We start from the raw sequence: 26,715 nt of genomic DNA, 5'->3' as shown, positions 1-26,715 counted from the left end.
GCCATCCAACCTGTGAGATAATTAATAGCTGGCAGGTTGCTTGCCCAGCATAACTGTTGGGAGGGGCCTACCTATCACGCTAATTTGACAGAAAGGTTTTGGAAGGGATTTGGTCCTCCGAGAGTCGGCCGCTCACCAGTCCAGTCAGTCACCTTCATAGAGTCTGACACTAGACTGCTTTCCTCAAATTCACACTTCACATCCAATCACTTTTCATCTTCTCATAAATCCTGTTAGATCCCGCCTCTCTCCCTGTACCCCTATTAGGCGATTGTGTTTTAATTCGGAGCGGCGAATGAGCTATTAGCGCCCGCTGACACGTTATCCGTGTACTGGTGGAAAGGAGGGGAGCAGCTGTGACAGTTTATCCTCATTCACTCACTCAGCGAACCATGTGTGCGCGCGCTCTCGCTAACGAAATTAAACGCTCACTTTTTTTGGGGGGGAATTGAGATTAGCCATGCTGCCCAAGCCTGACTCTTCACAGAAACACGGTGAGACACGACGCAAGAGCAGATCGAGTGAAGCCGCCTTCTCCTGTTTCTGTGACGGCGGGGTTTAAAAGTTGACGTGTTCCAAAACTCTTGATCACATATTCACTAGGTGGCTCAGAGTGAGAAGAAAAGGACAGGAGGGAATATTCAGACAAAAAACATTTCTTGTCTTTTTTTTCTTTCTGTGGGGGGAGACGGCTTTAGTTAATTGCGGTTCCAGGAAGATGTCAGAGCATTATCAGTGTCTGCTCGGCATCGGAGTTGACTTGCAGATAGATAGAAAGCTTATCAGCGCGATAAGAAGTGAGAAGAAGGGAGATAGAGAGAGGCAGAGCTCGAGAGATGAAAGAAGAGAAAGCGAGGGAGGGAAAGAAGTGAGGGGTGCTGAAACAAGAGTTGGAGATGGAGAAAAGGACCATGAAGAGGGGTGAAATAAAAGATATTCTAATTTTGTATTATCTGTAAAAGTTGAGCTGCTTTATCTCCTTCACTCATCACAAAGCTGCTTCTGATCACCAGAGTAGTCTGACTGGTTGGCAAACATCAGCAATGATTAAAAATGATAATGAAACCTCCCTATTGGCCTCTTTTCTTTCCGTTTGAGTTCCTTTTTGAAAACCGCCCCTCTTCTGCACAGTCCCAGTAGAATCCCACTTTTGACTTTTAGCATTCATATTCTCCATCTTCCACTCATCCTCTTTAAGCTTGCCCTCTCCTCTCTCGCACAATTACTTTGTCTTAGACTCGTTCTGTGTTGCTTTCATCTGTTCCGCATTTCCCCTTCCTTTCTGTGCTGTTTGTGGCTTTTCCTCTCTCCCATTTCGCCTCGCTTACTTTATATTATTCTCCACCACCTCTTTGTATATCCCCGCTCCCTTTGCAGCACTTTGCTTGTGCTGCCCCAATCAAATTCTGATCACATCTTTATATCAAAGATGCCAACCCTCCAGGAGGCACTACTTTCATGTGATGAAACTTGCTTATAATCCTTTCAGAGCTGTAAAGCCAAGGCTGAATATTAACTCCACCATATTATTGCCTTCTACTCTACACAACACTTCTTCAGTTTTCTGACTTGTGAAAGTATTGTTCTTAGTTATACCAACTACAAGCGGCGCAGCAAAATGCATTAATATTTACATTCCCATGTGAGGTCAACGGTGGATGTTGTTACAGTGAAAAGAACACAATGTCAACCAGATAAAAGTGCTGCATGTTCAGTGCTCAGTCTATTTAATTCATGGTGGGGTATACTATCTTGTGTGTACCTGGAGCTGTCAACAAGTTAGGAACTGTCCCAAGTTTCTTCCCAAGTCCTAAGTCATTTACTGCGACTCTGCATCCCATGATACTTTATTGTAAGGCTGTCCTCTTTCACAGTGGCCCCTTTTTCTCTTTTTCTTTTTACTGAAATAATGAATTACTGTCCTTTAGCATGATTATGGATGTGGCCTTGATGGAAGAGAAAGGTCTCTATAGTACCTGCGTGTCTAACACCAGAATGCAAATATCTGTGGAGGCTAAATAATAAGAACTGGTGTCCCATTCCCCCAACTACATGAATTCATAATGGAGTTCCTTGCTATCTGGGGCCATCTCGTTGTGACCCTTATACATTGCAGAGGCTCGTCATGAGGCCCATTACCTCTTTCTTGCGATTTTGCAGCTCTGTCTTTGCCTTCTTCACACAAGAATCAAGACCCAGTCACACCAGAAAGTGTAAAAAAGTAATTAATTTGTTGACTAAATGTCTTCTCGCGGGGCTGTTGGTTAACTATCGTAGCTAGCGAGCTAACCTATGACACACTAGTCAGACAGGAACATGATCGCTAGCGTTAGCGTTAGCTCTGCAAACTTCTTTCCATAGCTGTTCCATAGATAGCCGTTCCCCCCTGTTTAAAATATTTAAGCTAAGCTAACCTAACCAACTGCTTGCAGTAGCTTTATATTCGTTGTACCTTTTCATCCAACGCTCGACAAGGAACGTGAACAAGAGTGAAGAGTGCTTGGCCTTTGGTGTTGCTGCCTCCATCTATCTCAAGAACTGCCCACACGAACAACTTCCCTCTTAATATTGGACTTCATTGGGTCCTGAGCAATACATCCGCCATGACATACTTCACACACACCAAGATGTGGATACTCATGGTCAGAAACACCAGTAAAATACACTATGGCTCTGGAAAAAAAACACCAGGGGTAGACTTTACCCCAAGGTAGGCCACCTGGCTTGGGGTCCCAACTAAAAGGGCCCCAAACAGCTATATATTCATGACGATGTTCTGATGATCCACTCCTGTTGACTCAACGGAAAGTCGGGACTGGTTTAGACATTAGTGTATCCGGAATCCATTTAAGGAATCCAGACACCTGAAGCCCTGTTTTAATACATGTTCTGTGTCCAAATTGAACCAAATTCAACAATGCACTCCATTGGGTCCCTAGCATTATATCCACCAAGTGTGAAGTAGATCGGACAAGTGGTTCTTGAGATATGCCCACATACACACAGACAGACGGAGATGCCTTTCTTTATACTTTTTTAATATTGTGACTACTTGTACATTTTGCCTGGTGCACTCTACCGTGTTAATCCGACTATGACTCCCAAGGCAAACATAACAGGTTCAACTAAAGAGAAACTGCCTGGGCTTATAAGCAGAGTTCAGACTTTCACTCACAATGAAATCTTTCTGAATGCTGACACCTTGTTGGTGGTTTTCTAAGAGCAGACATGGAAAATGAAGTGCATTGATGGCCTGCTTGTTTATTTTGCAATGATTGCTATTTTGAATCAAGCGTATAGGAATACCCTTTTAGGTGTGAAAAAGACCCCAATGTCACATGATATTAATTTTCTACCGTGATTCAGCACTGCATTGCTTACTACTACAGTATGTTCAGCACTAGGACAACTTATCTTACTACTAGGAGGTAAACTGATTGCTTATGGGCATTGGAGTAATATGGAAATTCTTAAAATTAATGTTATTTTCCAGTAATATGGGGCAATTAGGGCATCCTAGTAAAGTTGTCTGAAGAAATGTACTTTGTTGCGGTGAATTATCTCCTTAGTGATGGTGGAACAATTAATTCAGTCAGTGGAGATAAATGGCGCTGATCATCCAATGACTTTCAAACCATTGATTTGTCCCTTATCTTGGCTAATAAGATGTTCTCAGAGGAGAGGAGGGTTGAGGATATTCAGACCAAAGCCACTTAGTGTTGCCTGTTTCTTTGGCTGTAGCTGATTAAACCTATAACTGTTTAATTAACAAACATAATTCACATCAGGATGATTTGTTACTAGTAGTCACAGTGATAGTAGCAGTAGTATCTGTTTCATTTGACTTGATCATTTCAACAGAGGTTATGCATAATTCTGCAGAATGGGAATGTCACAATAGCACATGTGAAAATATAAATGCAATATAATCAAATTAATGACAGCTAAATTGTCAGTGACAAAGGTACACGTCCCAACATAGATTGTATTTTGAGTAAAGCGTTTCCAGAAAGCCTTCCTTCTACTAATTTTATGAAAGTTATGATGTGGGCTCATTATATCTGGAACTGCATTACTACTGCAGTGACATATTGGATATTGAATCTCACCCTACAACTTTTAACAATAGAAATAAATACTGGTTGGCTCAACTTAATTTGAAGTCTTGTGTACTTAAACCAAATGGTTAAACCAACATTAATAACTTCATGAGTTTAAGTTGAGTTCAAGCCTAAAGACTGATATCAATAAAAGAAGCTAGTTGCCTTATTTCTTTGAATATAGTCAACATATATTTATGCTGAATGCATCATATATGTACTTAATGGCTTCAACGATGTCATGTTGTGTGGCTATCATGACATTCCTCACATCTGTTATCAACTGATCATGATGATCTTCTCTGTTAGAAAGTCACACGAAAATCCATCTTGGCTTCAATTATTGTGTTTGTGTTTGAACCACTGATGGTTCTTTGAGGAGCTGCTGACAGCTACAGCTACTGGTTCATTCAAAACTGAAATTAAAATTTGCAATTGAAACATTTGAAATAGCTAAAATAGTTAAAGACGTCAAAGTGGAACTGGAAATACAATAAGTTGAAAGTTGATATTGCATGTGAACGAAGTTGAAGTTAGTTTGTCATTATTGGCGCATTTAACTCAAACACATTGCTGCATACTTACTCATTTTGATTATTTCTGCTTCATACTTAACAGCCCAGCTCTTTTTTCCAAGTCACAAATGAAATCACATAATCACCATAAGACCAGTCTACCTCCTGCATTTGAAGAAATTCCTTTCAGTAATACTTGCCATCTCTTTTCTGCACGGTCTGCTCCCTTTCAAAAGTGAGTTACAGGTGTTGAACTGATGGAAAGCATTGAAAGTCATTTCAGCCTTTTATCTGTTCATAATGCAACGCCGGCAGCCATGACACCTAACCTAACCCAGATAAATACAAGAATTATCCCTCCTGCCTCTTACAGCTCACCCATCTGCCGATCATCTGTTGTATCCATCATACCTACTTAAACACAGGAATGCACACACACACACACACACACACACATACACACACACACACACATACACACACACACACGCACGCACGCACATACGTTTTGATGTGTCAAATCTGTATCCATCATGGCAAGTCAAAGTGAGATTTAGTGCAGCACCGTGGCGGGGTAACCGCACTGTGGGCGAGTCCATATTAAATTCTCCACTGAAGTGGGCCAGATTGTGTTTGGCAGTCTACCCATTCATCTACGCTAATGCCCTTCCTGCCGCCATCCATTCGGTGAGCTGAAGGGGACTGGGGAGGAGAGGACAGGGCTCAGGAGAAGACCATAGGGCAAGAGGAGGAATGAAGGAAAGTGGAAAACATTTGGAAAAAAGCAGAAAAGAGAAAGGAAAGTCAATGATAATAATGGACTAAGTGGGAGAAATCATTTGTAGACTGTGACACCTAACGATGTGATTATTTTTTGGTTCACCATATATGATTAGCTACATTGTTATTTCAACTTTTTGTCAGCGTTTTAAACTAACATGCCTTCCGTAGGAGCAATATGGACAAAACAAGACCTAATGGAATGAAACGGCACGCCATGTACAGTACATAGCAGCAGCTATACTAACAAGGATGTGTAGTAATGAGCTGGAGGGGGTGCAAACACATGCATGGGTGGACACTCACACCACAAGTACACACACACACAAACACACACACCAGCTCGATGTGCAGAGACACTATTAGCATGCTCTCATTTCGCCATTACCACTTTTAAGTGTTTGTTACTATGGCAACGGTGTGATTTATTTTCCAATTAAGAGTTAGTGAACTTGCTCACTAACGGCCAGTAATATCAAGCTGCACATAAATAACCTTCAAGCGTAATGCGTTCTATTTGCTATTAAAAAACAAAGAAATATCACCACTTCATGTCTCGCAAACAAGCAAACTTCTGGAACAACAGTTCACTTCTTTGCGAGTTAGTTGTGCAAGGACAAATATTCTTGGAATAATTACGCCGTCGCATCTCACCGGCAATTAATGTGCTCGCCACAAAGGATGGCGTTCAGCGGGCTTCATGTCCAATAACAACCTATTTCATCCATCCGGGCTTAAAATGAAGATAAACAATGCACGGATGAACGAGAGAGAGAGTCTGCAGGCAGGTGCGAATGTAATGGAATCAATTTGGCAAACGCCCATGATTTATATTCCGTGTTGATAGCAAAGAAAGCTTAATTTACTTTCTTTCCCCCTCTTACTGATATCATATTTTGTAATGTTTCTGTGATGATAACATATGAATCCAATTCCCTCTTGTGACTTGTAAATTGAACAGCGGTGCCCGTCTTTATGAATCTGTGTGTGTGCATGTGTGCGTGTGCACATGGAGATGTATATATGCGTGTACATAAAGCAGAAGTAATAGTTAATTATTAATTGTGACTATGAAATGTTAATGCATATACTAGCGACGATTCATAAACATAAAACGCAATTTCTGGTGTGTATCTGGTTGGAGAAGATTATACTTGCTGCTTGTACGCGTGTCTCTGTGTGTGTAATTTGTCTTCATGTTGACCGGACAAACGTTTGCGGGTATGTGGACGCGAGAAAAAGAAAAGACCCCTCGCCTACGTTTGCAAACGGTTGTAGAACATTCTTGTGCAATGAAACCACTCTTCTCCTCTTTCTTTCTTTTTTTTTTTTTTTTGTCTATTTCCCTCATTCTCTCCCACTCTCTTCTCTTTCTCACTGCGGTGTTTTTGAGGAGTGGAGCTTGTCTGGCCATCATTAATGTCCCTGGCATTTGCTTGGCTCTGCGTCTCCCTCTTTTTTTTTTTTCCTCCCCAGCCTCTTACAGCTTCATTCCACATTCTAGCCATGCCATCATCGCACACGCAACACTAGCAGGATTCAACTGCAATTAGTACCTGTGTCTTCACACACACACATACACACACACACACACTGCAGAAGCTTTTATTGTAGGTTAGATCAGGTTTGTGCCCAGCACCACTCTTCCCCTCGTTCACCCCTGCAGCCCTCTCAGTAATGATGGACTTGTTGGACAATAATTAGACAGACTTAATAAGCATTCAGTTAGTCGAGGGAAAGACTTGCCGTATACCTTTCCACTATACCTTCATTATAGGTCTGTTCACTTTTACAATAGTGGCAGTCTGACATGACGCTGTGCCATATTTTGTGACAGATTTAGCCTTGGTCATGGTGGGATATAGATTGGGGATAAGGTTGCCACAATTTAAGCCTGACTGTCACTTTGGCGATTAGGAAAAGATGAAGTCCCACATGAACACGGATCAAAGTCTGTTTCTGTTTGTGCGATGTGTATACTGGAAACCAGTCATACCAGGATTGTGTTCTGCACAGTGCTGATAAGTTCTCTTTTTTTTTTCTCCTCCACAATCTGATAGAGTTTGGCCTGCAAAGGCTATGAAACGTTCCAGTATCTTATTAGCTCCAGTATGCATCTTTCATTTGGGTCCCTATCCCAGAATCCCCAAGACAAAGTCATTACCGTTTTCACTTTTTCAATCTATCGCTCGTTTCATGTTATGAGATCACTCCTTTATCCCTGGCGTTCTATTTTTCATCACAACTTTATCCACCTTCATACCCTCAAACACTCTTTAAACTTGGAAGAAATGAGACCTACGTCTCTTGGAGAGAGAGAGAGAGAGAGAGAGAGAGAGAGAGAGAGAGAGAGAGAGAGAGGAACTAGGTCTGGGGTGATCACCAGAAAGTTTCTGACACGCAGAATCACCCTTAAGCTGGTGTTGAATGTTTCAGAGCAGGCTGGTCTCTTTTTCTGAGGAGGGATAAGACGGCTCTTGTGTCTGCTTGTCTGCTGGGGCTTTGGCGGTAGAGGAGAGGCAGCTACCTGTTCAGCTCTCCCCTCTCATCTCTTCACACTAATTAGAGAGAGCCGGGTTGAAACCTTAGTGGGGGACACACATCTTTTGACTACATGCAGATGGGTGTGTTAAGTCAGTTGTATTCATCAAAATGTTTTACGGAGATCCATTTTCATTTTTTAACCGTGTCCCGAAGCATACTTTTAGGTCAAGCATTTTATCTGTAAGAGACATTCCGGTGGAATACAATGTGCGTGTGCGCGCATGTGAATAGTGTGCAGTGCGGTGGCAAGGCACCGCAGGCGATGATAAGGAGGGGGCTTAAGCTGTGGGCTCTCTAGGCCTAATCACTGCATGCATTTCAAAGGCGAGGACGCCAATTAAAACTGATAGGGCTCAATATGGGCTTTTGGGCTGCCACTGCGAAAAGCAACGCATCCAACATGAAAATCAATCAGTCCCCCGTCCCCTGGTCAGGAGAAGCGGTTTGCCAGCCAGTGAACCAAGGAGAGCCTCTGATAAATACACAGGCTCCACGAGGGGTGTGGCAGGGGCAAGGGGAGTGGGGGAGGGGGGGCTTGCAGGGTCATGCAGAGTAGACGGTGATTTGTGAGTCCCCAATCATCATGTGTGTGTGCTGGTCGGAGTTGAGGATCAGAGGGTCTGTGATCTCAACTCTAATCTAAAAGTAGCTGGAAAAGTAAGTGAGGGGGACTTTGATATTTGCTATATGAGAGGGGAGGGACCTGCAGAGTGTCAGGATGAGTCACTTTAATTAGTCCAAGCAGCGTTCAATCTACTTTATTCCATGTGATTCGTCATTAAGGATCCACATCATACAATCATTTTGTAGAATGAGAGGATATAAATGATATTCCACGGTAGTCAAGTTAAAGGAGTAGTTGTACATTTTGGGAAACAAACTAATTTGCTTTTGTGATGAGTTAAATGCCATGATTAACACAACTCTGATGTCTGTACACATATGCAGCTAGAGCCCGAGTACTTCACATCACTTACATGTTGTTGCATCAGTACTAAGCATCTTATAATGGCATGTATAATAATAATAATAATAATCAGTCACAGTTGAATGGAGATGTGGAGCATTGTGGTAGTAGTATTTTTACATCCAGCAAGAAAGCTAAAAATCATATTTCCCAAAGTGACACCATTACTTTTAAGGATAGACAAAATAAACGGAGACAAATAAAAAATAGGCACTGAACACGATCACACATTAGAAATACAATTAAAGTGACATTGTGTCGAGCAAACAATCACAGAGTATAAAAGAAAACTGAATTTAAACTTGATCAGCAACATGTAAACTAATTTCATGGTAAAAGGAATTCAATAAAAGATAGTGGAATGGTTGCAAAATGATTTATATACAGTACAGCACTAAATAAAAAGCAAGAACATGTATATCTGAAGAACAGATTGTGTGTCTCTTAACAATCAGGCCAAAGAATCACAAGAACAGGAGTTGAATTTCAAAGCGAGCATTCCTTGCCACCATCCACAGTATGACTGCTGTAGGTCAAACTCTGCCGAGGTGAATTCAGGTGACGTCCAATGCCTTGTGATGTGTGTGTGACTGTGTGCTTGTGCGGATGTGTGTGAAGGTTAATATACTTTGACAAGCTGATAACATATTTCTTGTTATAAAGTTTGGCATCATTACCTAATAAAGATTGATTGTCCTTTGTTCCCTTTCAATGTGTGTTTGTACTATTGCCCTGTTGCTGTGGTGGTTGGGTGTGTGTGTATGTGTGTGTGTGTGTGTGTGTGTGTGTGTGTGTGTGTGTGTGTGTGTGTGTGTGTGTGTGTGTGTGTGTGTGTGCGTGTCTGTGTGTGTGTGTGTGTGTGTGTGCATGCAAGAGAAACAGAAGGATAGAAGGGGAAAACAAGAGTTTTTGAAAAGTTCAGGGCTTTCCCAACCACAGATCAGACTCTGGCTGGACCCAACCTTCTCCCATGATGCTTTGCAGGTGGAAATCTTGGAAATACTCCAGGCGGTGGCTAAAAGAAAGAGGGATAATTTAATATTGGATGCGCAAAACTCTCTCACACACACATTCATACACACATATTGCACATTTCATTTTGAGTTTAATTACCCAGCCAGTTTGAATGATTGACTAATCTAAAAAAGTGCAAGTTGGCCTGCCAATACTATCTCATCCATACTTGTTTTTTTTTTATTTGAACATAAAAGATTACAAGTCGAGCTGCAAAATAATAAATAATCCACATCAAGATCAGTTTACAAGAAATATTATGCTTTCTGGCTCTGGAGTCTCTAAAATCTGCAAAAATATCTGCAGAAACAACCCTGATGATGTCATCAAAATAATCCTGATGTTATCAATGTTATTTTGGCTGGGTGTTGACACACTAAATCTGCAACAGAAAGTGTAACTGCCATAATTATTATTTGATACATTTGTTTACATATTATGTATACAACTTTTTTCATGAATATTGATTTGTTTGCATTAATACTACATAGGAACTATATCTTATGTTGTGTTGGGACACATTTAGTTGTGGCAATTTACTCTAAGAAGACACATGAAGTGGTAGAAGTTTTTGTACTCCGCTTAAAGATTTAAACTTGCGTTTAAGGTGACATTGCATTGCCCGTTTCTGAAGGATTTGATGCTGTTCAAGTGAACTCATTCCCTCTTGGTTGTGTGCAGCCAGCGAGGTATTTTTATTTGTGCTTTGTTTTGTCAAATGTGGGCATTGGAATTTGAAAGAGGTGAGCATCTACCAGTAAGAGGAGGTCAAACAAAACACACCCTGGAGTCAGGATAGCTCAACCTTTGCTGCTTTCATTTTGACTTCTCTCCTATAAATTTGTCTTTCACAAGTCCTCCAACTTCACCAAAGTGCAACACTAAATTCCTGTTCTAACACAACATTTTACTTGAAATAATGTCTGTGTACACGGCCTTAAACAACTGTACTCATAGGAGTCGGCGTACTCACAAGTTGGGTTTTTGGCCTTCCACTAGCTGGTCCTTGGGGATGGGGTAGAGAGCTTCATATGTACGTTTCTCTCCTGAGCCATGGATGGCGTAGGAGTTCATCTTGTTGATATTGGGAGGTAAGTACGACCAGGGAAGGAGAGCCTCACCCATCCACCTGTCCCCTTTGATCGTGGCATTAAAAACCATGGGCAATTGTTGCTAGGGAAAGAATTTTAGGACAACAATGAGAAATACTTAACTCAAAGTACCCCTGCCCTGTTCATTAACTCCCTCAGTGTCTGCCTACCAGGAATGCGTGGCCGACTCCTGACAGAAGTAATATCAGCTGCTGTCCATGTCTGAAATTAAAACACAGTTTGTATGTTTGATTGAAGACAAATGTCTGTTAACATGGTCACGTGGATGTCACAATATCTCTGTACTTACGGACAAAACTCCACTTCCAGGTAATTGACTGTCGTACTATCAAGGAAGAAACACTCCACAACTGAAGACATGAAAAGTGAATCAAGAATAATCATGATAATTATTATAAAGTAAAATAAGCTATAATAATATACAAAGACCAGAACACCCGCTCACCAAGCAGCATGCTTATTATCTCCCTAGATTATAAAGGGGTTGGATTCCAATCTAATAAGTAACATTAATGAGGTCAAACATGTGGGGCTCATTGACTAGAAATCAAACTAACTTCAGGTCAATTAGATAGAATTGTTGTTACTCAACCTCATTACAAAAGGTTTAATTGCTGTGTCACCATAATAATGATTATAATGTGCAATTACTATTATGGCCACATAAACAGAGCTAGTCCCTTGTCTCTCAAATCTAATTGGACTATATTCATAATTTTATCGCAGGTATGAGAGTGGCCTAAAGTTACATCATACTTAATCCCTAAATCCTTGCTGCAATAACCATGTTATGATACAACCACTTGGGGTGGGTAACGTAAAAGCAAAACTTGTAATATAATATTACAATGGGCCTAAATGGAACCTGTGTGAACTTTATGCCGTTCAGATTGCCAACAGAGTTGCAGAGCCTGGGGTGTGACACTTTTCTATTGGTTAATCATTGTCAGTAAAGAGTTTGAGTTTGCTGAGAAGATTGATAACTGATATGAAACTGGAGCTAAGAGATGGTTAGCTTAGCTTAGCTTAGCATAATATCTGGTAACAGGGGAAACCACAACTTGTCATGTTTACAACATGTTTTTTCCATATACGTATTAAAAAAAATATTGAGCACAAGCTAAGCTAAAGCTGTTGAACAGACAGATACGAAAATAGTATAAATCTTCTCACCTAACCCGCGACATGTAAATTAATAAACAGTTCAGAAAATGTTGTAAACAAAACCATTTGTGCCAATCAGTCTTCAAATAATAATAAATAAATTCATTTTAAAAATGGAGATTAATAAAATACTTTGTCAGATCACACTTTTGCAGTCACTTTATTTTTTGACATTCTTTTACTACAGATGTCTAGGAAGCTGTGCACCATACATACAGCTGTGCACCTGTGCTCCTACCTTCATAGTTCCAGAGTCCAGGGAAGGGTTGACTGGGGGGCGATGCGGGACCTGTTGGGTCATTGAAGAAGGGACCAAACATCTCTATCTTCAGCCCTCCTTGCCCAGCAGAGAAGTCGATCCTGATAGGGTCATGAGTCACAGGATCGCTATCCCAGGTATGCTGGATCAAAAACTGCATTTTCTTAAAAGGACTGAAAAAAAAACATCCAATCAGAATGACAATATGCTGTGACAAAGTGAAACAACACAGCAACAAATTGCAAACTTACAGAGATTCATAGCAGAGCAGAATGTGGATAAGTGTCAGAAACTGTAGTCCACGAGTGACCCCCATGTTGTCAAAACTCCAAAGACTCACTGGTTAGAATGGTCAACAGTGCTCCAGCTGACTTTTCAAGCCTTAATATACGCCCTGATTGGCTATTTAATCAGTTTGTTATCAGATCAGGTTATTGAGAAATGCAGTTGTTACTCAATAACTCCAAGAGAGTAAAACTGACTCCCTGATATGGGAAACTTGGAACTGTCAAAGTGAACTTACTTTTCTTGTGGTTTCAGATAAGACCTTTCAATTGTGAACAAATCCCAAAACTATGAGAAGGGCGTCGTTCAGCAACAGAAATTCAGTGACGTTAGCATAACCAAACTCTGACCAACTGGCCGACAGCTCCAGCACATTTTATGTCAATACGTTTGTTACTTCCTGCCGAACGAAGTAAAGCTCGTCCGGGTGAAAACATTATCTATTTCCACTTGGACAACGTCGAACAAAGACTCAAACTGAAACAAAGATATCTATCTATTTCTTGAATTGACGTCCCCTTCAAAATATACCCCATTAGCTCCTCTCGGCACAGGGCGGAACTGTTCCCACTTTCTAGTTGTGCAGACGGTACTGTTTATGCGATGCACGTCTTCATTCCCATTGGTTGTTATTTGTTTTCTTCAAAACGGACGGCGGAACCGCATAGTAATGTGAAAATGTTGGTTTTGTAGATTGTTTACTACCACATATCACACAAGACATTCATTAAACCCGTAAGTGTCGCCTTTCTCTGTAAATGTTCGGGGTTGTAAGTGGGCTATTTGTTTGAACAGGCCAAACTATTCAGTTAGCTAGCTAAGCTTAGCTGAGATTTAGTAGCCATCACAGCTAACGTGAGATGCATCAGTTAACCGCAGGTAATGTGAATGGATGCTATCTTATTTTTGCAGCTTTGTAAAGTCGTTAGTGGAGGACCTGTGTTGTGTTTTGAGAGCGAGTCAAACTCCTGCACTGAAATAAACAGTTGACATGGCATGTTGAGTTTGCGAGTTCGTCCCTAACTTCGAAACAAACTCTTTCTTTCTTAGGCTGCGCCTTCGACATGGAAGCACAAGTTGAGTTTTTACGTGATCAAGGTAAGGACACACCGGGGAGGAGACGCACTAGCAGGTTGTCAGATTTCTAAAATCATTAAGGGGACGTTTAGACCGAGCTTTCGGATGGAGAGTAATGACAGGATGTAACGTTAAATTAAACAATGACGTCATTGCTCAAAATTAACCACACACTACACGATTGTTAACCTGCTTTTGTGAATGAATGGCAAAGTCCAGCACAATCAAATGTTCAATTTTGGGTGTGTTAAGACCGATTCCACACGTTTGAAAGGCTGGATGAATAAATTAATTGGTACATCAATCTACCATATTTGCTGCCTTCTTGCATGTTTGTACTTGTCACTCATTCATGGCTTCTGGTCTAATTCCCTTTTACTTTTTTGAAACATTGCCCCAGCTGGGCTTCTCAAGCCTTAATATACGCCCTGATTGGCTCTTTAATCAGTTTGTTATCAAATCAGGTTATTGAGAAATGCAGTTGTTACTCAATAACTTAAAGAAAGTAAAACTGACTCCCTGATATGGGAAACTTGGAACTGTCAAAGCGAACTTACTTTTTTTTGTGGTTTCAGATAAGACCTTTCAATTCTGAACAAATCCAAAAACTATGAGAAGGGCGTCGTTCAGCAACAGAAATTCAGTGATGTTAGCCGACAGCTCCAGCAAATTGTTTTACTATATTTGCTGCCTTCTTACATGTGTACTTGTCACTCATACATGGCTTCTTTTCTTACTGCTTTTAGCAAAACAGCTATAACTTGACTTGTGGCTCAATGCACGACTCTCAATCTGTGTGTGTGTGTGTGTGTGTGTGTGTGTGTGTGTGTGTGTGTGTGTGTGTGTGTGTGTGTGTGTGTGTGTGTGTGTGTCGTGTGTGTTTCTTTGTTTTCAGTCAACAGACTAAATTCTGTTCTCAGCCAATATCAGCATGGGCACCGCACTCAATCCACATCATCTCAGGTACAAATTCATCCGTAAATACCTCTGTATAAAGATCTAATTTGGTATCTTGATTCTTCAGTAAACAAATGAAGTGGAAGAATTTCACTTTGTTAGAAACTTATTCCACAAGATATATCATACATACATGTCCATTTTGATTTATAAGAGTATTTTAATAGAAATAACCACAACTGGAAACTCCGTGATGCTAACCCTCAACTCCTGCATCACTGCTCAACAGGTTGAGGAGACGAGACAAGCAGCGTCTCCTACACCCTGGATCTCAGATAGCAGGTCAGGGGAAATAGAAGTCTTTCTTGTCTGACAGTAAACACATTATTTCATGCACACATGTGTATGCTGCAGAGAGAATACATTTTTTGTAGTTTTTTTGCACAAGTTACATTATTATTCATCTGTATTACAGTATAATGGCCCCTCTAATAGCGGAGTATGATCGGCACATGGATGAAATGACTGAGCAGCTGCAGAGATACCAGGTGAAAAACACAGAATCAATGACACACAAATTCAGTTCGGACAGTGAAATGAAATAATGTACAAACATGTTAAATATCTCTACTTCATCCATGGAAATGTTATATACATGATATACTATGGTAATGGTTGTATGAGTATAAGCTCTTGAAATATGCTTATTAAATAGTGGGAGCTAGGTTGGGGTGGGCACAACTTATCACTGTGGCTGCAATATAAAAATGGTCTGTTATCTGTTTGCAACACTTAGATTTCACCATCTAGTTGCTTCATGTAACATACAGTATTAAAAAGTGATCCCTATAATTTATAGCTGCCCCTAGCCCCCCACCAAGTCAGTGTACAGCAGGCTGACAGCTGACCGTTGCCAGCTGGATTTCTTTCAAACCACTGCAACAAAGTGAATTTCAGAACCTGTAGTCTCTAGCTGTATGTGTTGATTCCCCCCATTTAAAACCCAGTCGAAAGTCATTTCATTTGTAGTATTTTCGGAACCAGTTGTGGCAGCTTAATTTCTTTTAAACCACACTTATTTTATTAATCAAAAGTAAGCTTTGAATCTGTAGTTTTTGGCTTTATGTGTTCATTTTTTCCCTTTTTAAAAAAAACCCAGTCAAAATATTGCAGGGGAAAAAATAAATTTGACCTTGTGTCAGTATGCATCCTTTAAACATGTAACATGCTGTATGTATCGGCAATAGATTTCATGGAAAATTCAGTTTCTGGTTGTTCAATGTCCCCCAGTGAAAGGGAGGTGGAGGTTGGGTTCAGGCAGTTTCTACAACTTAGTTTATTTGAAGGTCTTATTTTCCAAAAATTCCCTAAAAATATAATCACAATAATTTATGACCCGCAAGGATTGTATGGTGGACTCGGAAGCCGCAGAGACCCTGCTCCCTGCCTGTATTTTGTTTTTTCTTGTTTTTCTCGGGACTCTTCTGGGCGTCAGCAAAGAACATTTGGAGCCCACGTTGGCGTGTAACCCCCAGCCAATAAGCATGGTGTGCAGCCTGTTCTCATTCACACATCAAACACTGCTGCGTGCTCTCTCTCCCTTTCTCTCGCCCACTTGCACACTTGTTGAGCTGAGAATTGGGATGAATTTTGAATGCTGTGTTTACAAACACCAACCGACAATGCGACCACATATTATACCTTTTAAAAAAAGAGCGATGAAGATGCAGTATGACGATGTGGTAATATATTTAATACATTATTATATCCCCATATTAAATGCTTTGAAGTAAAACAATCAATATTATGTTTGAAAAAACAACACACATGTCTGACCTTGTGTTGGCTGAACACGTAACAATTTCTCTGAACACCTTTAATATATATATTTGTTGACTTTCTTTAAAGAACACTGATCGTTTATCATGTTTAAGTCACGTGTTACTTTTCATATTTGCAAATCCAAACTGAATGTTGATTACATTTGCCCTAAAATATAGACGGGCGTCTTAACTAAATAATAACACTCAGTGTTGGTCTACATGTTTAAATCAACAGGGGCAGATGACAGATGTCAAAGTGAAGTTGGAGATTGTTGTCAAGGAGAATGAAAGGTAGAAACATTCCCCTGGTGTTAACATTTGGAGAGTAGATACACAAGACAGAAGCAATCATTTATTACATCAGTCAACATCAGCCAAGCTTTTCTGTCCCCCCCCCCCCCCCCCCCCTTACCAGGCTACATGCAGAGCTGAGGGAGTCTGTTGAGAAGAAGCTTCATGCCCTGCCAGCGCCTTCAGGAGTCGAGGCAATGGGCAGATCACTGGAGGAGGAAGCAGTGATCAGAAACCTCCAAGAACAGGTCCAGCTGTGTGAACAGGTCTGCATATGCCCATATGTGATGGCTAAACATATGTGGATAACTGCCATATTTTTGTTTGCTGTTCCTGGGAGTTAGATGAGTAAATGTTAATGTGTTTTTATGTCTGTGCATTTGTGTTTAAGTACATGTTTGGGCTGTTCTCTTTTACAGTCTAGCGGCTTTCCATTCTGCTAGTCTGTTCTACACTAGGTCATGTCCTGATTTAGCCACTGAATACATGGAGATGGATGTGACTCATATGAAGAGAGCAATATTTTTCGACATGCGTTTACATCTCTCGGTGTGTATGAAAGTGCAGGTACATTTTTTCTGTGTATTTTTGTAGGAGCGGGTGCAGGCTATGGAGCTGTGGCAGACGGCAGCCCAGGAGCAGGAACGCCTCCAGCAGGTCTACCAGAAGAGCATCACTGATGGACAGAGCCACGGTGCTCAGAGGCAGCAGCTCAAGGTTCAGTATTTCCACATAAACACCCAGAGTCAGCACATCAGCCTTTTGCCACTAGATGGTGCCGTTATCATACAAATGAGGTTAATAGAGCAGCTTGGCCTCAGTTAATGCTTGATATAAGCATGAGGTAATTACAAGCAGTTAACATTTATTGAGTGCCTCTTTTTCCCCCATCACAGGATCAGATTGTTCAGTTCCAGCAGCACACACATATACTTGAAGTGGCCAATCAAAAACTGGAATCGGTAAGTGATGGTTAATTAAAAGCTTGTTAAATGATTACTTCCTAATTAACCATGGCATTGAAATACTGTGCACTTCTCCAAAGTTAACCCTGTTGTAATGACAATGAAGTTCATCTCGTAACTAAGTGAATTGGTTTTTGAATCACTCTGGTAGTTAGCCGGTTATCTGGTAGTCTGTTGTTGACTGTTCGCCAGCTTAGTAATCCTATCAAAGTACCAGTTCTATACGAGTCTCTCTGTGTGTCCCTCTCACTCACGCTCTATCTGTCTGCCTCTCTCGCTCTCGCACACACACACACACACACGCACACACGCATCCATAGCCACAAATACACCCAGGGTAAAACCGTTTAGGCTCTATTTAGGCTGTTATCCAACAGGCTCAATGGTGCGTGGAGATTCATGCGTACAGTATATTGTGCATATATTTATTTACTCACAAACCCATATGCATGCCTGTTGCTTACTCGGTGCACAATGCAGTGTGTGAGGCGGGGGTAATGTTATAGCCCTCTGATGCATTTTTAATGAGAGGGCATGCCTTAGGCTTTCTCTTCTCTGACTTCTCACACGACCAGCTGACGTTGTAGCCATGAAAGGCTGCCAGAGTGTCCTCAGGGTTTGTTCATACAAAGGACATAGAAGGTTTGCAGAGGGAGGTTTTAGGTGAAAGTTGGTTTTGGGGATTCAGTTCAAGGCGTGTGTTTGGAGTCATGCAGCAAAAATGGCAGTCTTGTGTCTCTTGCCACACACAGACCAACCAGCAGTTCCTGAAGACCGTGACGGAGCAGAACACGGAGATGGAGGAGCTCCACAGCCAGCTCAGGTAACTGAATGCAATTAAACTATAAACTATAAATTGAATTATTCATTCAGTTATATTTGTAATATTCTTTCTTTCTTTCTTTCTTTCTTTCTTTCTTTCTTTCTTTCTTTCTTTCTTTCTTTCTTTCTTTCTTTCTTTCTTCCTTCCTTCCTTCCTTCCTTCCTTCCTTCCATCCTTCCTTCCTTCCCCCCCCCCCCGGTGTAGGCAGACCAAGGCTGAGCTGAAAATGGCCACAGCCAAAGTGGATGGGATGACCAAATTGCTGCAGAATGTCCAGGACCAGATGCAGAGACGGGTGAGAAAAGATGATAAAAAAGGAGCGTAATAAAAAATATATTGCAGGAAAAAAAATGACTGTGTACCTAACTGGTAATGGGGAGGGTAGTGGAGAACTACTTGATCAGGAATCTTAAAAGGTAATTAAGAATTCCGGTATGTTATTTCCTTGGAAAGTTCATTCAATATTTGTCAACATGAGCTTCTCTCTCTCAAAGGCAGACATTAGAGAAGTCTCAAACTCAGTCTAAAGTTTAGACAATGCACTGAATGCAGAATGTTTGTTTTTCTGTTTTTGGTTTAAATACCCAAATGAGCTTTATTGTATTGTGTTTTCAGTTCTGAAAGAAAAAAAATTACCCCTGTACATGGCTTGGACCATAGGCATATCATGTATGATTTTTGACTGAATACACATTGATGACTTTCTGACACATGTAAAACAGGAGTTGAAAAAAACAATAAGTGTGTGTGAACGTATTTAGGAGGAAGATGCGTCAGAGGCTCAGGGCCGAGAGGAAGCATCAGACAGACGACTCCAACAGCTTCAGGTGGCGTTGAGCCAGCTAGAGGCTAGGTGAGTAAAACTGCACCTTCATCTGCAATCCCATAAGTCATTTGTAAAAATGTATGCATGCACCATTGTGTGTGTGTGTGTGTGTGTGTGTGTGTGTGTGTGTGTGTGTGTGTGTGTGTGTGTGTGTGTGTGTGTGTGTGTGTGTGTGTGTGTGTGTGTGTGTGTGTGTGTGTGTGTGTGTGTGTGTGTGTGTGTGTGTGGGCATGGGCATGGGCATGGGCATGTTTCACAAATTGGTCACTAGAGATCGGCACACCACACTATGTTTTCTTTTTCAAATAGACCTAAATGATGCAACAGTAAACAAACTCAATAACAATTTCAGAAATAACAGTTGCTGAGCTTCTGGAAGCAGTGCAATGTGGAGATCTTTTGGGAGCTCATGGAAGTTCACATCAAAAATGACAGTGACACAGGAACAGGCATCAGTTCCCCGTCTTTTTTTCTCACTTGTTTTTCTACTCTGCCAGACTAAATGCTGCATCTCACGAGGCTGAGGCACTTCGCAGAGATCAATCAGTGTGGGAGAGAAAGGTGGGGGAACTCCAGGCACATTGTACCACCCTAGAAGAGGAGAAGTACGAAGCTCTAGCCAAAGTCCGGGAGAGTGTTCAGGTGGCCGAGGAGGCTGCATTGCAGAAGGACCAGGTGACTGCAGTCACTGTCTTTGTCTCTTCCTTTCCGTCTTTATCCATTCCCCCAGCTTTTTTGTCTTTGTTCCCTCGACTGAGCCTTCCCCTCAATCTGTTGAGCCATAAGAACCTCTGATAAGTAATCCTCTGTGTTCACATACATTCACGTTGCCCACTGAAATGTGAAGCTGTGTCTGTCTTTATCCTCTCCCTTCAGGCCCTATTAAGAGAGAAATTGAAGACAGAGGAGCTGGAGAAGAAAAGGGAGGCCATCAAACAGTTAATCCAGGATGCTGCAGCCCGCACCAGAAAAGAGGTGCGGAGTTAGTGAATGGCTCTCTAACAAGGGCTGTTGGGCCGGTTCTGTAGATGTTGACATACTACTGAAACTCCATGAAATAAGGTCTGCTGTCTGGAATAGGCTTATTTATTACGAAATTCACGTTTTTTTTGCGAAACGTAATTAGCTCCGCGTGTGACTAAAATCTGCTTTTATCCTACCAAATGTATCCCATCATTACTTAAAAGCACTGGATGACGTCAAGATATTTGGTGGAAGTTAACCTACAGATACCACAGAATTTCAGATTTATAATTAGCCCTACATTAAAGCACAACCTCGACCTGCTGATGTACTAAGCCAAAAGCAAAGCACTGCTCTTTCCCCCTCCCCAAAGTCAGTCGGGGACATGGTGATTAATGCTCAATTAATGGGTCTTCTTCATCAAGCCCTTAAACTGTTAAATCCTGTTAATGAAGCTTAATATGATTACTGGCTGTCATCTTAGTCTCTGGCTTGGCCTTCAACACATGATTTATTTTGGAGAGTAACTGCTGATGTGTTTAACTTCCTGTAAATTGGAGACATTCCCTTGCATTCACTTTTTTTTACTTTCCAGGACATTTTCTTTTGGAGTTAGAGGTTTGGGTTAAAAATTGTACCCAAAGTGAGGGAGTTTTTTTTTTTTAAACCTTAATCTTCTCTCTCTAATGAAGTATTAATCCCCAAACTATTCCCACTGGTAGTCAGACATCAGACATACCTGAGGAATTAAGTACCACTCAGACAGTTATGCACAAGGGATTGAGTTTCCCAAAACAGAGTTGTGTCCAGAGTTATTCAGCTAAAAAGTAACCTGTGAAGTTTTGACCACCAACAGTGCTACGGGGCATTGATAGGAGTGGTCCCCATTATGCCTCCACTGCATGGTCAGCCGATCTTCATAGTGATGCAAGAAAATCCTCAGCGATGTTGACTGGTCATTTTCAATTCAACATTTAATCATTTGAATGTGCTGCACAAAAAAAAAGAATATAAAAGAGCAGTCAAAATTCTGAATATGGTAACTTCCCTCACTTATGTTTCCGCCTAACCTTTGAACTTGGGTTGCTCAATTAAGTTGCCAACAAAGTTACTGTAGGAAGGATTGCAAAGTGACTGCACTACCCACATTCTCGTAGTCATTGCCCATTTTCAAACTGAGTGACTTTATCTGAAACAGGTGGATAATGTACGCAAGCAGTGCAACGTTCAGATCCACCGTATGGCTGAGGAGCTGTCTGCACTGCAGCTGGTAAGAACCCGGCCTGTTAAGGACAAATCCCTTTTCAACATTACATTACATCTCTCCACCTGTTTGCTTATGTGTTTTGATTCATTCTGATTCCCATTGGTCTCTCTTTACATCTCTCTAGGAGTGTGCAGATAAAGAGTCTCACGTTGAAAGGTCGTTGCGAGAGAGAAAAGCTGTAGAGGAGGAACTGGAGAAGGTAATTATGAAAGTACTGGTGAAACCACAAGAATGAAGCTGGTAAAGTGAGCTAGCTTCAGAGGTCTGATGGTTTGAATACATGATTGTATAATAGATTTTGTTTTAGGTGTATAAGGAGGGCATGGCAGAGCCAGAGTTCAAGAAGATGGATGCTCTTCATCAGAGGTGTCTAGATGCAGAGAGGATGAAGGAAGACATTAGCGTCACTCTGCAAAGCACACAGAACAAACTGAAAAAGATGGAGCTGGAGTAAGTCTAGTTTAGCATTGTATATTTGCTCATCACTAGCTTGAACTTGATATATTCTTTGCAGGAAGTTAAGCTCTCCACCTTTTACTCGATTCAACCTCACATCCCCACATGGGGAAGGTGCCCATGTTGCAGCCAATAACGAAGGTTGTATAAAAATAACATTTTGCCCTCTTCTTCATCTGTCTCCCCTACCTGCTCTTGATCCATCGGTCCATTGTAGCTACAGTGAAGAACTTTCACGATGCCAGGAGGAAGTACGGCGGCTGCAGGGCTCTCTGGCTGCAGCCCGGGAAGAGTGCGTCGCCATCAGCGAGGAGCGGCTCCAGCTGCAACAGGAGAACTTGCAGCTCCGCAGGGAGATGGATGAGCTGCGCAGGGCTTCCCTGCTGGTCCAGAAGAAAGCCAAACAACAGGTAATCTAATGGTAGATAGGAAATGAAGGCAATAGAGGATTTGGGGCTCTATACCAGAAGGATCACAGAAAAGACTAGTTCAGAAAAGACAAAGACTCAAGTTGGTTTTTGGTGTTATATCAAGAAAAAGAAGGAAATTAATCTGCAGAACACTAGGTTAAAAGAGTACCGGCCCATTATGATGATGAAGAGGAAGTATGAATGAAGAAGGGAGACACTGATAGGGACATAAGGGGAGTAGAGGACAGACAGCCTGCTAAAGGTATACGAGCAATTTAGTATTGGTCGGTCATAACGTTGGGACTTCAAACTCGCAAGAGATCAAATTTTCAGGCATTCATGTTACGGAGCAGGAGTAGTGCAAAGGAGCCATTTTCACCGGGCACACTTCACTGTAATCAACCTCGTCAATAAGGTGCTGACATCTGTTTAACCCAAGGTTTTGTCATTTTCCTCACACACACACACACACACACACACACACACACACACACAGACACACACAAAACCTGGTCCTTTTTTAAAAGGAAAAATGTGTCTTTTTGCTTCTACACAAGGCTGCATTTAAAATCATATTATTCACTTGGACTGAACAAATTGAACACCCAGTCTGTGAGTACAGAGGGTTTCAAATCCACTGTGTTACCAAAAAGTATGAATCTTGGAACCCTGGAGCCCCTCGGGCTGTTTGCTCATCAACACCAGCCAACAAGAAGAGAGCTCTCTTGTGGAGTTTGCAGATGACAATACCGTCATCGGCCAGATTCCAAACAACGAGGAGACATCATTTAGAGAGGAAATCAGCAATTGACATTGACAGCTTGCAGAGTGGCACTCCGAGAACAATCCACAAAATGAAAGTACTGCAGTACATGGCTCTTGGTTGTTTCTCCAAACTGGCGGCATTCCGACCGTCATCTACTGACTATGGAAAAGTACCCCATTCAACCCCACTTTAAAAACAACCAAACTATCCCTTTAAGAACAGTGGGTACAGAAAATATGTATTTTTTTTTCAGCCTGCTGATTTGAAGTGTTTGCCAAACAACCATTTGCAAGTTAAAAACAAAAAAGCTAATATAAGTCATGGTTATATAATTATACATGCTATTACTGTTTGAATGATAACATAAATATAATGTATTATAATTATTTTTGACTTGATTTTGGACCTGCATGGCGACCTCGTTACCCACCACCTTACTCTGCTGCTCTCCATCCAGCTTTCACAGATGGAGCAGGACTCTAACCTGAAGGAGCAGGAACTCGACGCACGTGTGCAGGAGATGGAGGAAAGCAGCCGAAGCTCCAGAGCTGATCTGACGAGCCTCCTCACAGCACAGCAGAAAAGTACCCTGCGCTGGAAAGACGAGGCCAAGAACCTTGTACAGGCCTTCGAGACTAAAATCACTGGCCTGAAGTAAGAACTTGTGATGGTAGTTTCATCATACTGAAGAAAGAAAATAAGGATACAAACCACGCACTGGGAAATATGCTTTAGGACTAAAGGGTTGCCAGTTCAAACCCTTAAAATAGAAAAAGAACAGAGAACCCTTCTCAAACAATATCTGTCAGTTTTTCTTTCTTGTGTAGATAAATGTGAAGCAGTGCTTTGCTCAAAAGAGGAGGCGGGCTGAGCGAAAGTTTAAAACCCTGCAAAATGGAAGTGTTCAATGATAACCAGTCCAGTGGAAATGAGTTGGTTACTAACAGACTGCAACAACATAATGTTTCTGACAATAGAATATTTTCTTTGGATCATGCCAAAGGAGTTTTATCACAAATCAAAAAGTGAATTTGATCACAGTTCCAGAACCAAAAATGTACTAACCTCTTGAAGTCGTTTTGCCCTCGGCGACAGCTGTACTACACTGAGATGTATTGGAAATGTTGTACACGTTGAAAGACTTGAAAATAAAGCTTTATACATCACTCTTTTCTGTCTATTTCAGAGCGGAGCTGAATCGGCAGAAGCAGCGTTCATACGAACTAGAGATGCAGCTTGAAGCTGACCATAACACTGTTGCTGAGGTTTGTGTAACACACACACACACGCACGCACACACACACACACACACACACACAACCAACCCTGCAGCTTGATATCCAGTACAAGAGAGTTTGCTGTAAAAGGGAGATGAAACGGTGAGCGATTCTTATAAGAAGAAATGCAAGATGCTTGTCGTCCACTGTGGGACACTATCGTCTACCTGAGGAGGCGGAGCTGCCCTTTGCTGTTCAGTCCTGTTCAGCTGCTGTAAGCCTTTGTTACAGTGTGCTCAGATACAAGCAGATACAAAAAGACAAGAAGCAGGAGGCATTTTACTTGAAACCTGCAAAATTATCCTCCAAGCAGCGTTTAAGTTGGGGAAAGTTTAAATGTATGCAGTCCATCCCATGTGTATGGTAATGTTTAATGATAATTGCAGCATATGCTGCTTGGTACTTGATTGCTTTGAAAACAAAAGGTTTAACGTGGTGACTTGTATGTGTTTGTGTGCAGTATGAGAGGCAGCTAGCAGAGTATCAAGAAAAGACGAGTCGTCTCCAGAAACGACTGACACAAGCTGAACTAAGGGCAACTACTGCTGCACAACAGGTAGGCCTATGGGTAATCTTGACTTTTATATGGAGAGATATGTAATGTTGGAGCGTCATTGTTATTGCATTGAATACTGGCATTAATAATGTATTTTTCTTTCTTTTTTAACAGCTGAGTATGTGTGCGTCTCAGCGAAGGAAAACGACCATGGTTGATCCAGAGACTCTATAACAGCGACTGTGCTATAATGCTATAAAAAAGCATTACACTTTTTGAGCCATCTTGTGTTTGTTTTAATTATATCAACATTTTGGCTAAAGGAATAAGATAGCAATCTAAAATGGCAAAGTTGTCTGTGCTCTGATGATTGTGCCAAATTGTCTGAATTATATTTAGTATGGAATATGTGATGTGTGTATAACTTTGTTAAAAATACAAAATAAATACCTTTAAATACACCCTGGTTTTTTGATGTGTACATATGGTTTAATGGAAATAAAAATGAAAATATGCGCGTTCATTTATCACGAACGATAACGCGGAATTTCTTTGCGTTTGTCAAACTGCCAACGTGCGTTGCATGCTGGGAGAAAATGATGTTGCCCAGGAAACCGTAAACCACGGTTCGTTAAGAAGTCGCACCACAACATTTCGTCAGAGCTGAATATTTCATACGGTATGCGTGTTTTCTTTTTGTTTTTAATTCTTTAAGGCATGTTTGAATATTTCGTAGACTGTCCTTAATGTAACGCAATTAGTTAATTTCACAGGCATTATGGAGTTATCGTTTAGCGTGAATTAACTCGTGAGTGTTTAGCTAACTACGGTACCTTTTAGTAGTCAAAGTGCTTAGCCTTTTCTTAAAATACGCCGTTATCTCCATTGTACAAGTTATTGGATTATTTTAAAGCAAACGTTTATTTCTTGGGATGCTTAACATTGCAATTCAAACTACTAGGAGAGGCACTTGTCGTTATGCCTTCTGCCGCTCCAGTAAGTTGTGCCTAACAACGTTAAAAAAGGACTGCTGCTTGTGAGCAAATATAACGTGGATTTCCACTTTCTTGAATTATCTCCTAACGTTTTGCAGGCAACTGAGGTTAAATTGATCTAAAGATTCGAAATACTTACTTAGGTTGTGTAAATATAAACAATTTGTCTTTACTTTGTCAGATAAAATCCCCTCTAACTTTACTAAGTCGCTAACTATTCTGCTGTCCCTCCACTGTCAAAGAGCCTGTAAGGATAATCCATGCCATGGCCTCAGGCCGTGCATTTCCAATGGTCTCTATGCCGAGCTCTGGTGAAAGCGAGGCAAATAATTCCAGAGGTAGGGCCACTTAATATACTGCCCTTACATTATTATGGAACTGAGTTATGTCATATGTGCTGCACTTTACCAACAAGCATTGGTTTGTCAACTTCTGAACTCTGTGAAAGTTGTGAACTTTTTTTTTTTCCCACACATTTGTCCCAGAGCGGCTACAGCTCCCTGCAATACCGAGCTCCACTGCCATCTTACCAAGGCATCCAGTTGTTCAAGACACACAGGTGAGACTTGAGGACAAGTAAAATGAAACTTAATGATATCAAATGCCATCTCCTGAACACCAAATGTAGTAGGCATGAGCGTAG

General features: G+C 41.2%; 2 protein-coding genes across 3 annotated transcripts; one reads left to right on the top strand and one right to left on the bottom strand.

Moving 5' to 3' along the window:
* Positions 1–9,784: 9,784 nt before the first annotated feature.
* cUnh4orf33 (chromosome Un C4orf33 homolog) lies at positions 9,785–13,276 on the bottom strand. 2 transcript variants are annotated; one of them, XM_084006129.1, is made up of 6 exons: positions 12,707–13,276; positions 12,435–12,628; positions 11,322–11,382; positions 11,182–11,233; positions 10,894–11,093; positions 9,785–9,921 (listed from the first exon to the last, which is right to left on the bottom strand). In XM_084006129.1, exons 1-6 carry the CDS (start codon positions 12,769–12,771, stop codon positions 9,825–9,827), a joined length of 669 nt encoding a protein of 222 aa, XP_083862255.1. In that variant the 5' UTR covers positions 12,772–13,276; the 3' UTR covers positions 9,785–9,824. The 2 variants fall into 2 exon arrangements, with proteins under 2 accessions (XP_083862255.1, XP_083862256.1); XM_084006130.1 differs by having other exon boundaries at positions 12,979–13,276.
* An 85-nt stretch (positions 13,277–13,361) lies between these two features.
* On the top strand, positions 13,362–25,538 carry sclt1 (sodium channel and clathrin linker 1). Its single transcript, XM_084006128.1, has 22 exons — positions 13,362–13,475; positions 13,791–13,838; positions 14,713–14,780; positions 15,004–15,056; positions 15,190–15,262; positions 16,773–16,828; positions 16,953–17,094; positions 17,423–17,545; positions 17,725–17,790; positions 18,546–18,616; positions 18,821–18,911; positions 19,378–19,469; positions 19,940–20,117; positions 20,319–20,417; positions 21,604–21,675; positions 21,797–21,871; positions 21,980–22,122; positions 22,346–22,538; positions 23,762–23,958; positions 24,491–24,569; positions 25,042–25,137; positions 25,252–25,538. Exons 2-22 carry the CDS (start codon positions 13,805–13,807, stop codon positions 25,309–25,311), a joined length of 2,061 nt encoding a protein of 686 aa, XP_083862254.1. The 5' UTR covers positions 13,362–13,475; positions 13,791–13,804; the 3' UTR covers positions 25,312–25,538.
* Positions 25,539–26,715: the final 1,177 nt, after the last annotated feature.

This window comes from Eutrigla gurnardus (assembly GCF_963514095.1).
Source record: "Eutrigla gurnardus genome assembly, chromosome: 3".
Taxonomy (NCBI): Eukaryota; Metazoa; Chordata; class Actinopteri; order Perciformes; family Triglidae; genus Eutrigla; species Eutrigla gurnardus.
Note: the sequence above shows the minus strand (reverse complement) of the source record. Positions and strands in the feature narration are given on the sequence as shown.

Excerpts from the sequence above, each read along its gene's own strand:
- cUnh4orf33 (XM_084006129.1), bottom strand. The coding sequence starts at position 12,771 with ATGGGGGTCACTCGTGGACTACAGTTTCTGACACTTATCCACATTCTG. Across the intron at positions 11,234-11,321 it reads CTGGAAGTGGAGTTTTGTCC|ACATGGACAGCAGCTGATAT; the intron begins GTAAGTACAGAG and ends TTTTAATTTCAG. Across the intron at positions 11,094-11,181 it reads GAGTCGGCCACGCATTCCTG|CAACAATTGCCCATGGTTTT; the intron begins GTAGGCAGACAC and ends TTCTTTCCCTAG.
- sclt1 (XM_084006128.1), top strand. The coding sequence starts at position 13,805 with ATGGAAGCACAAGTTGAGTTTTTACGTGATCAAG. Across the intron at positions 21,872-21,979 it reads TAGAGGAGGAACTGGAGAAG|GTGTATAAGGAGGGCATGGC; the intron begins GTAATTATGAAA and ends ATTTTGTTTTAG. Across the intron at positions 22,539-23,761 it reads AGAAGAAAGCCAAACAACAG|CTTTCACAGATGGAGCAGGA; the intron begins GTAATCTAATGG and ends CTCTCCATCCAG.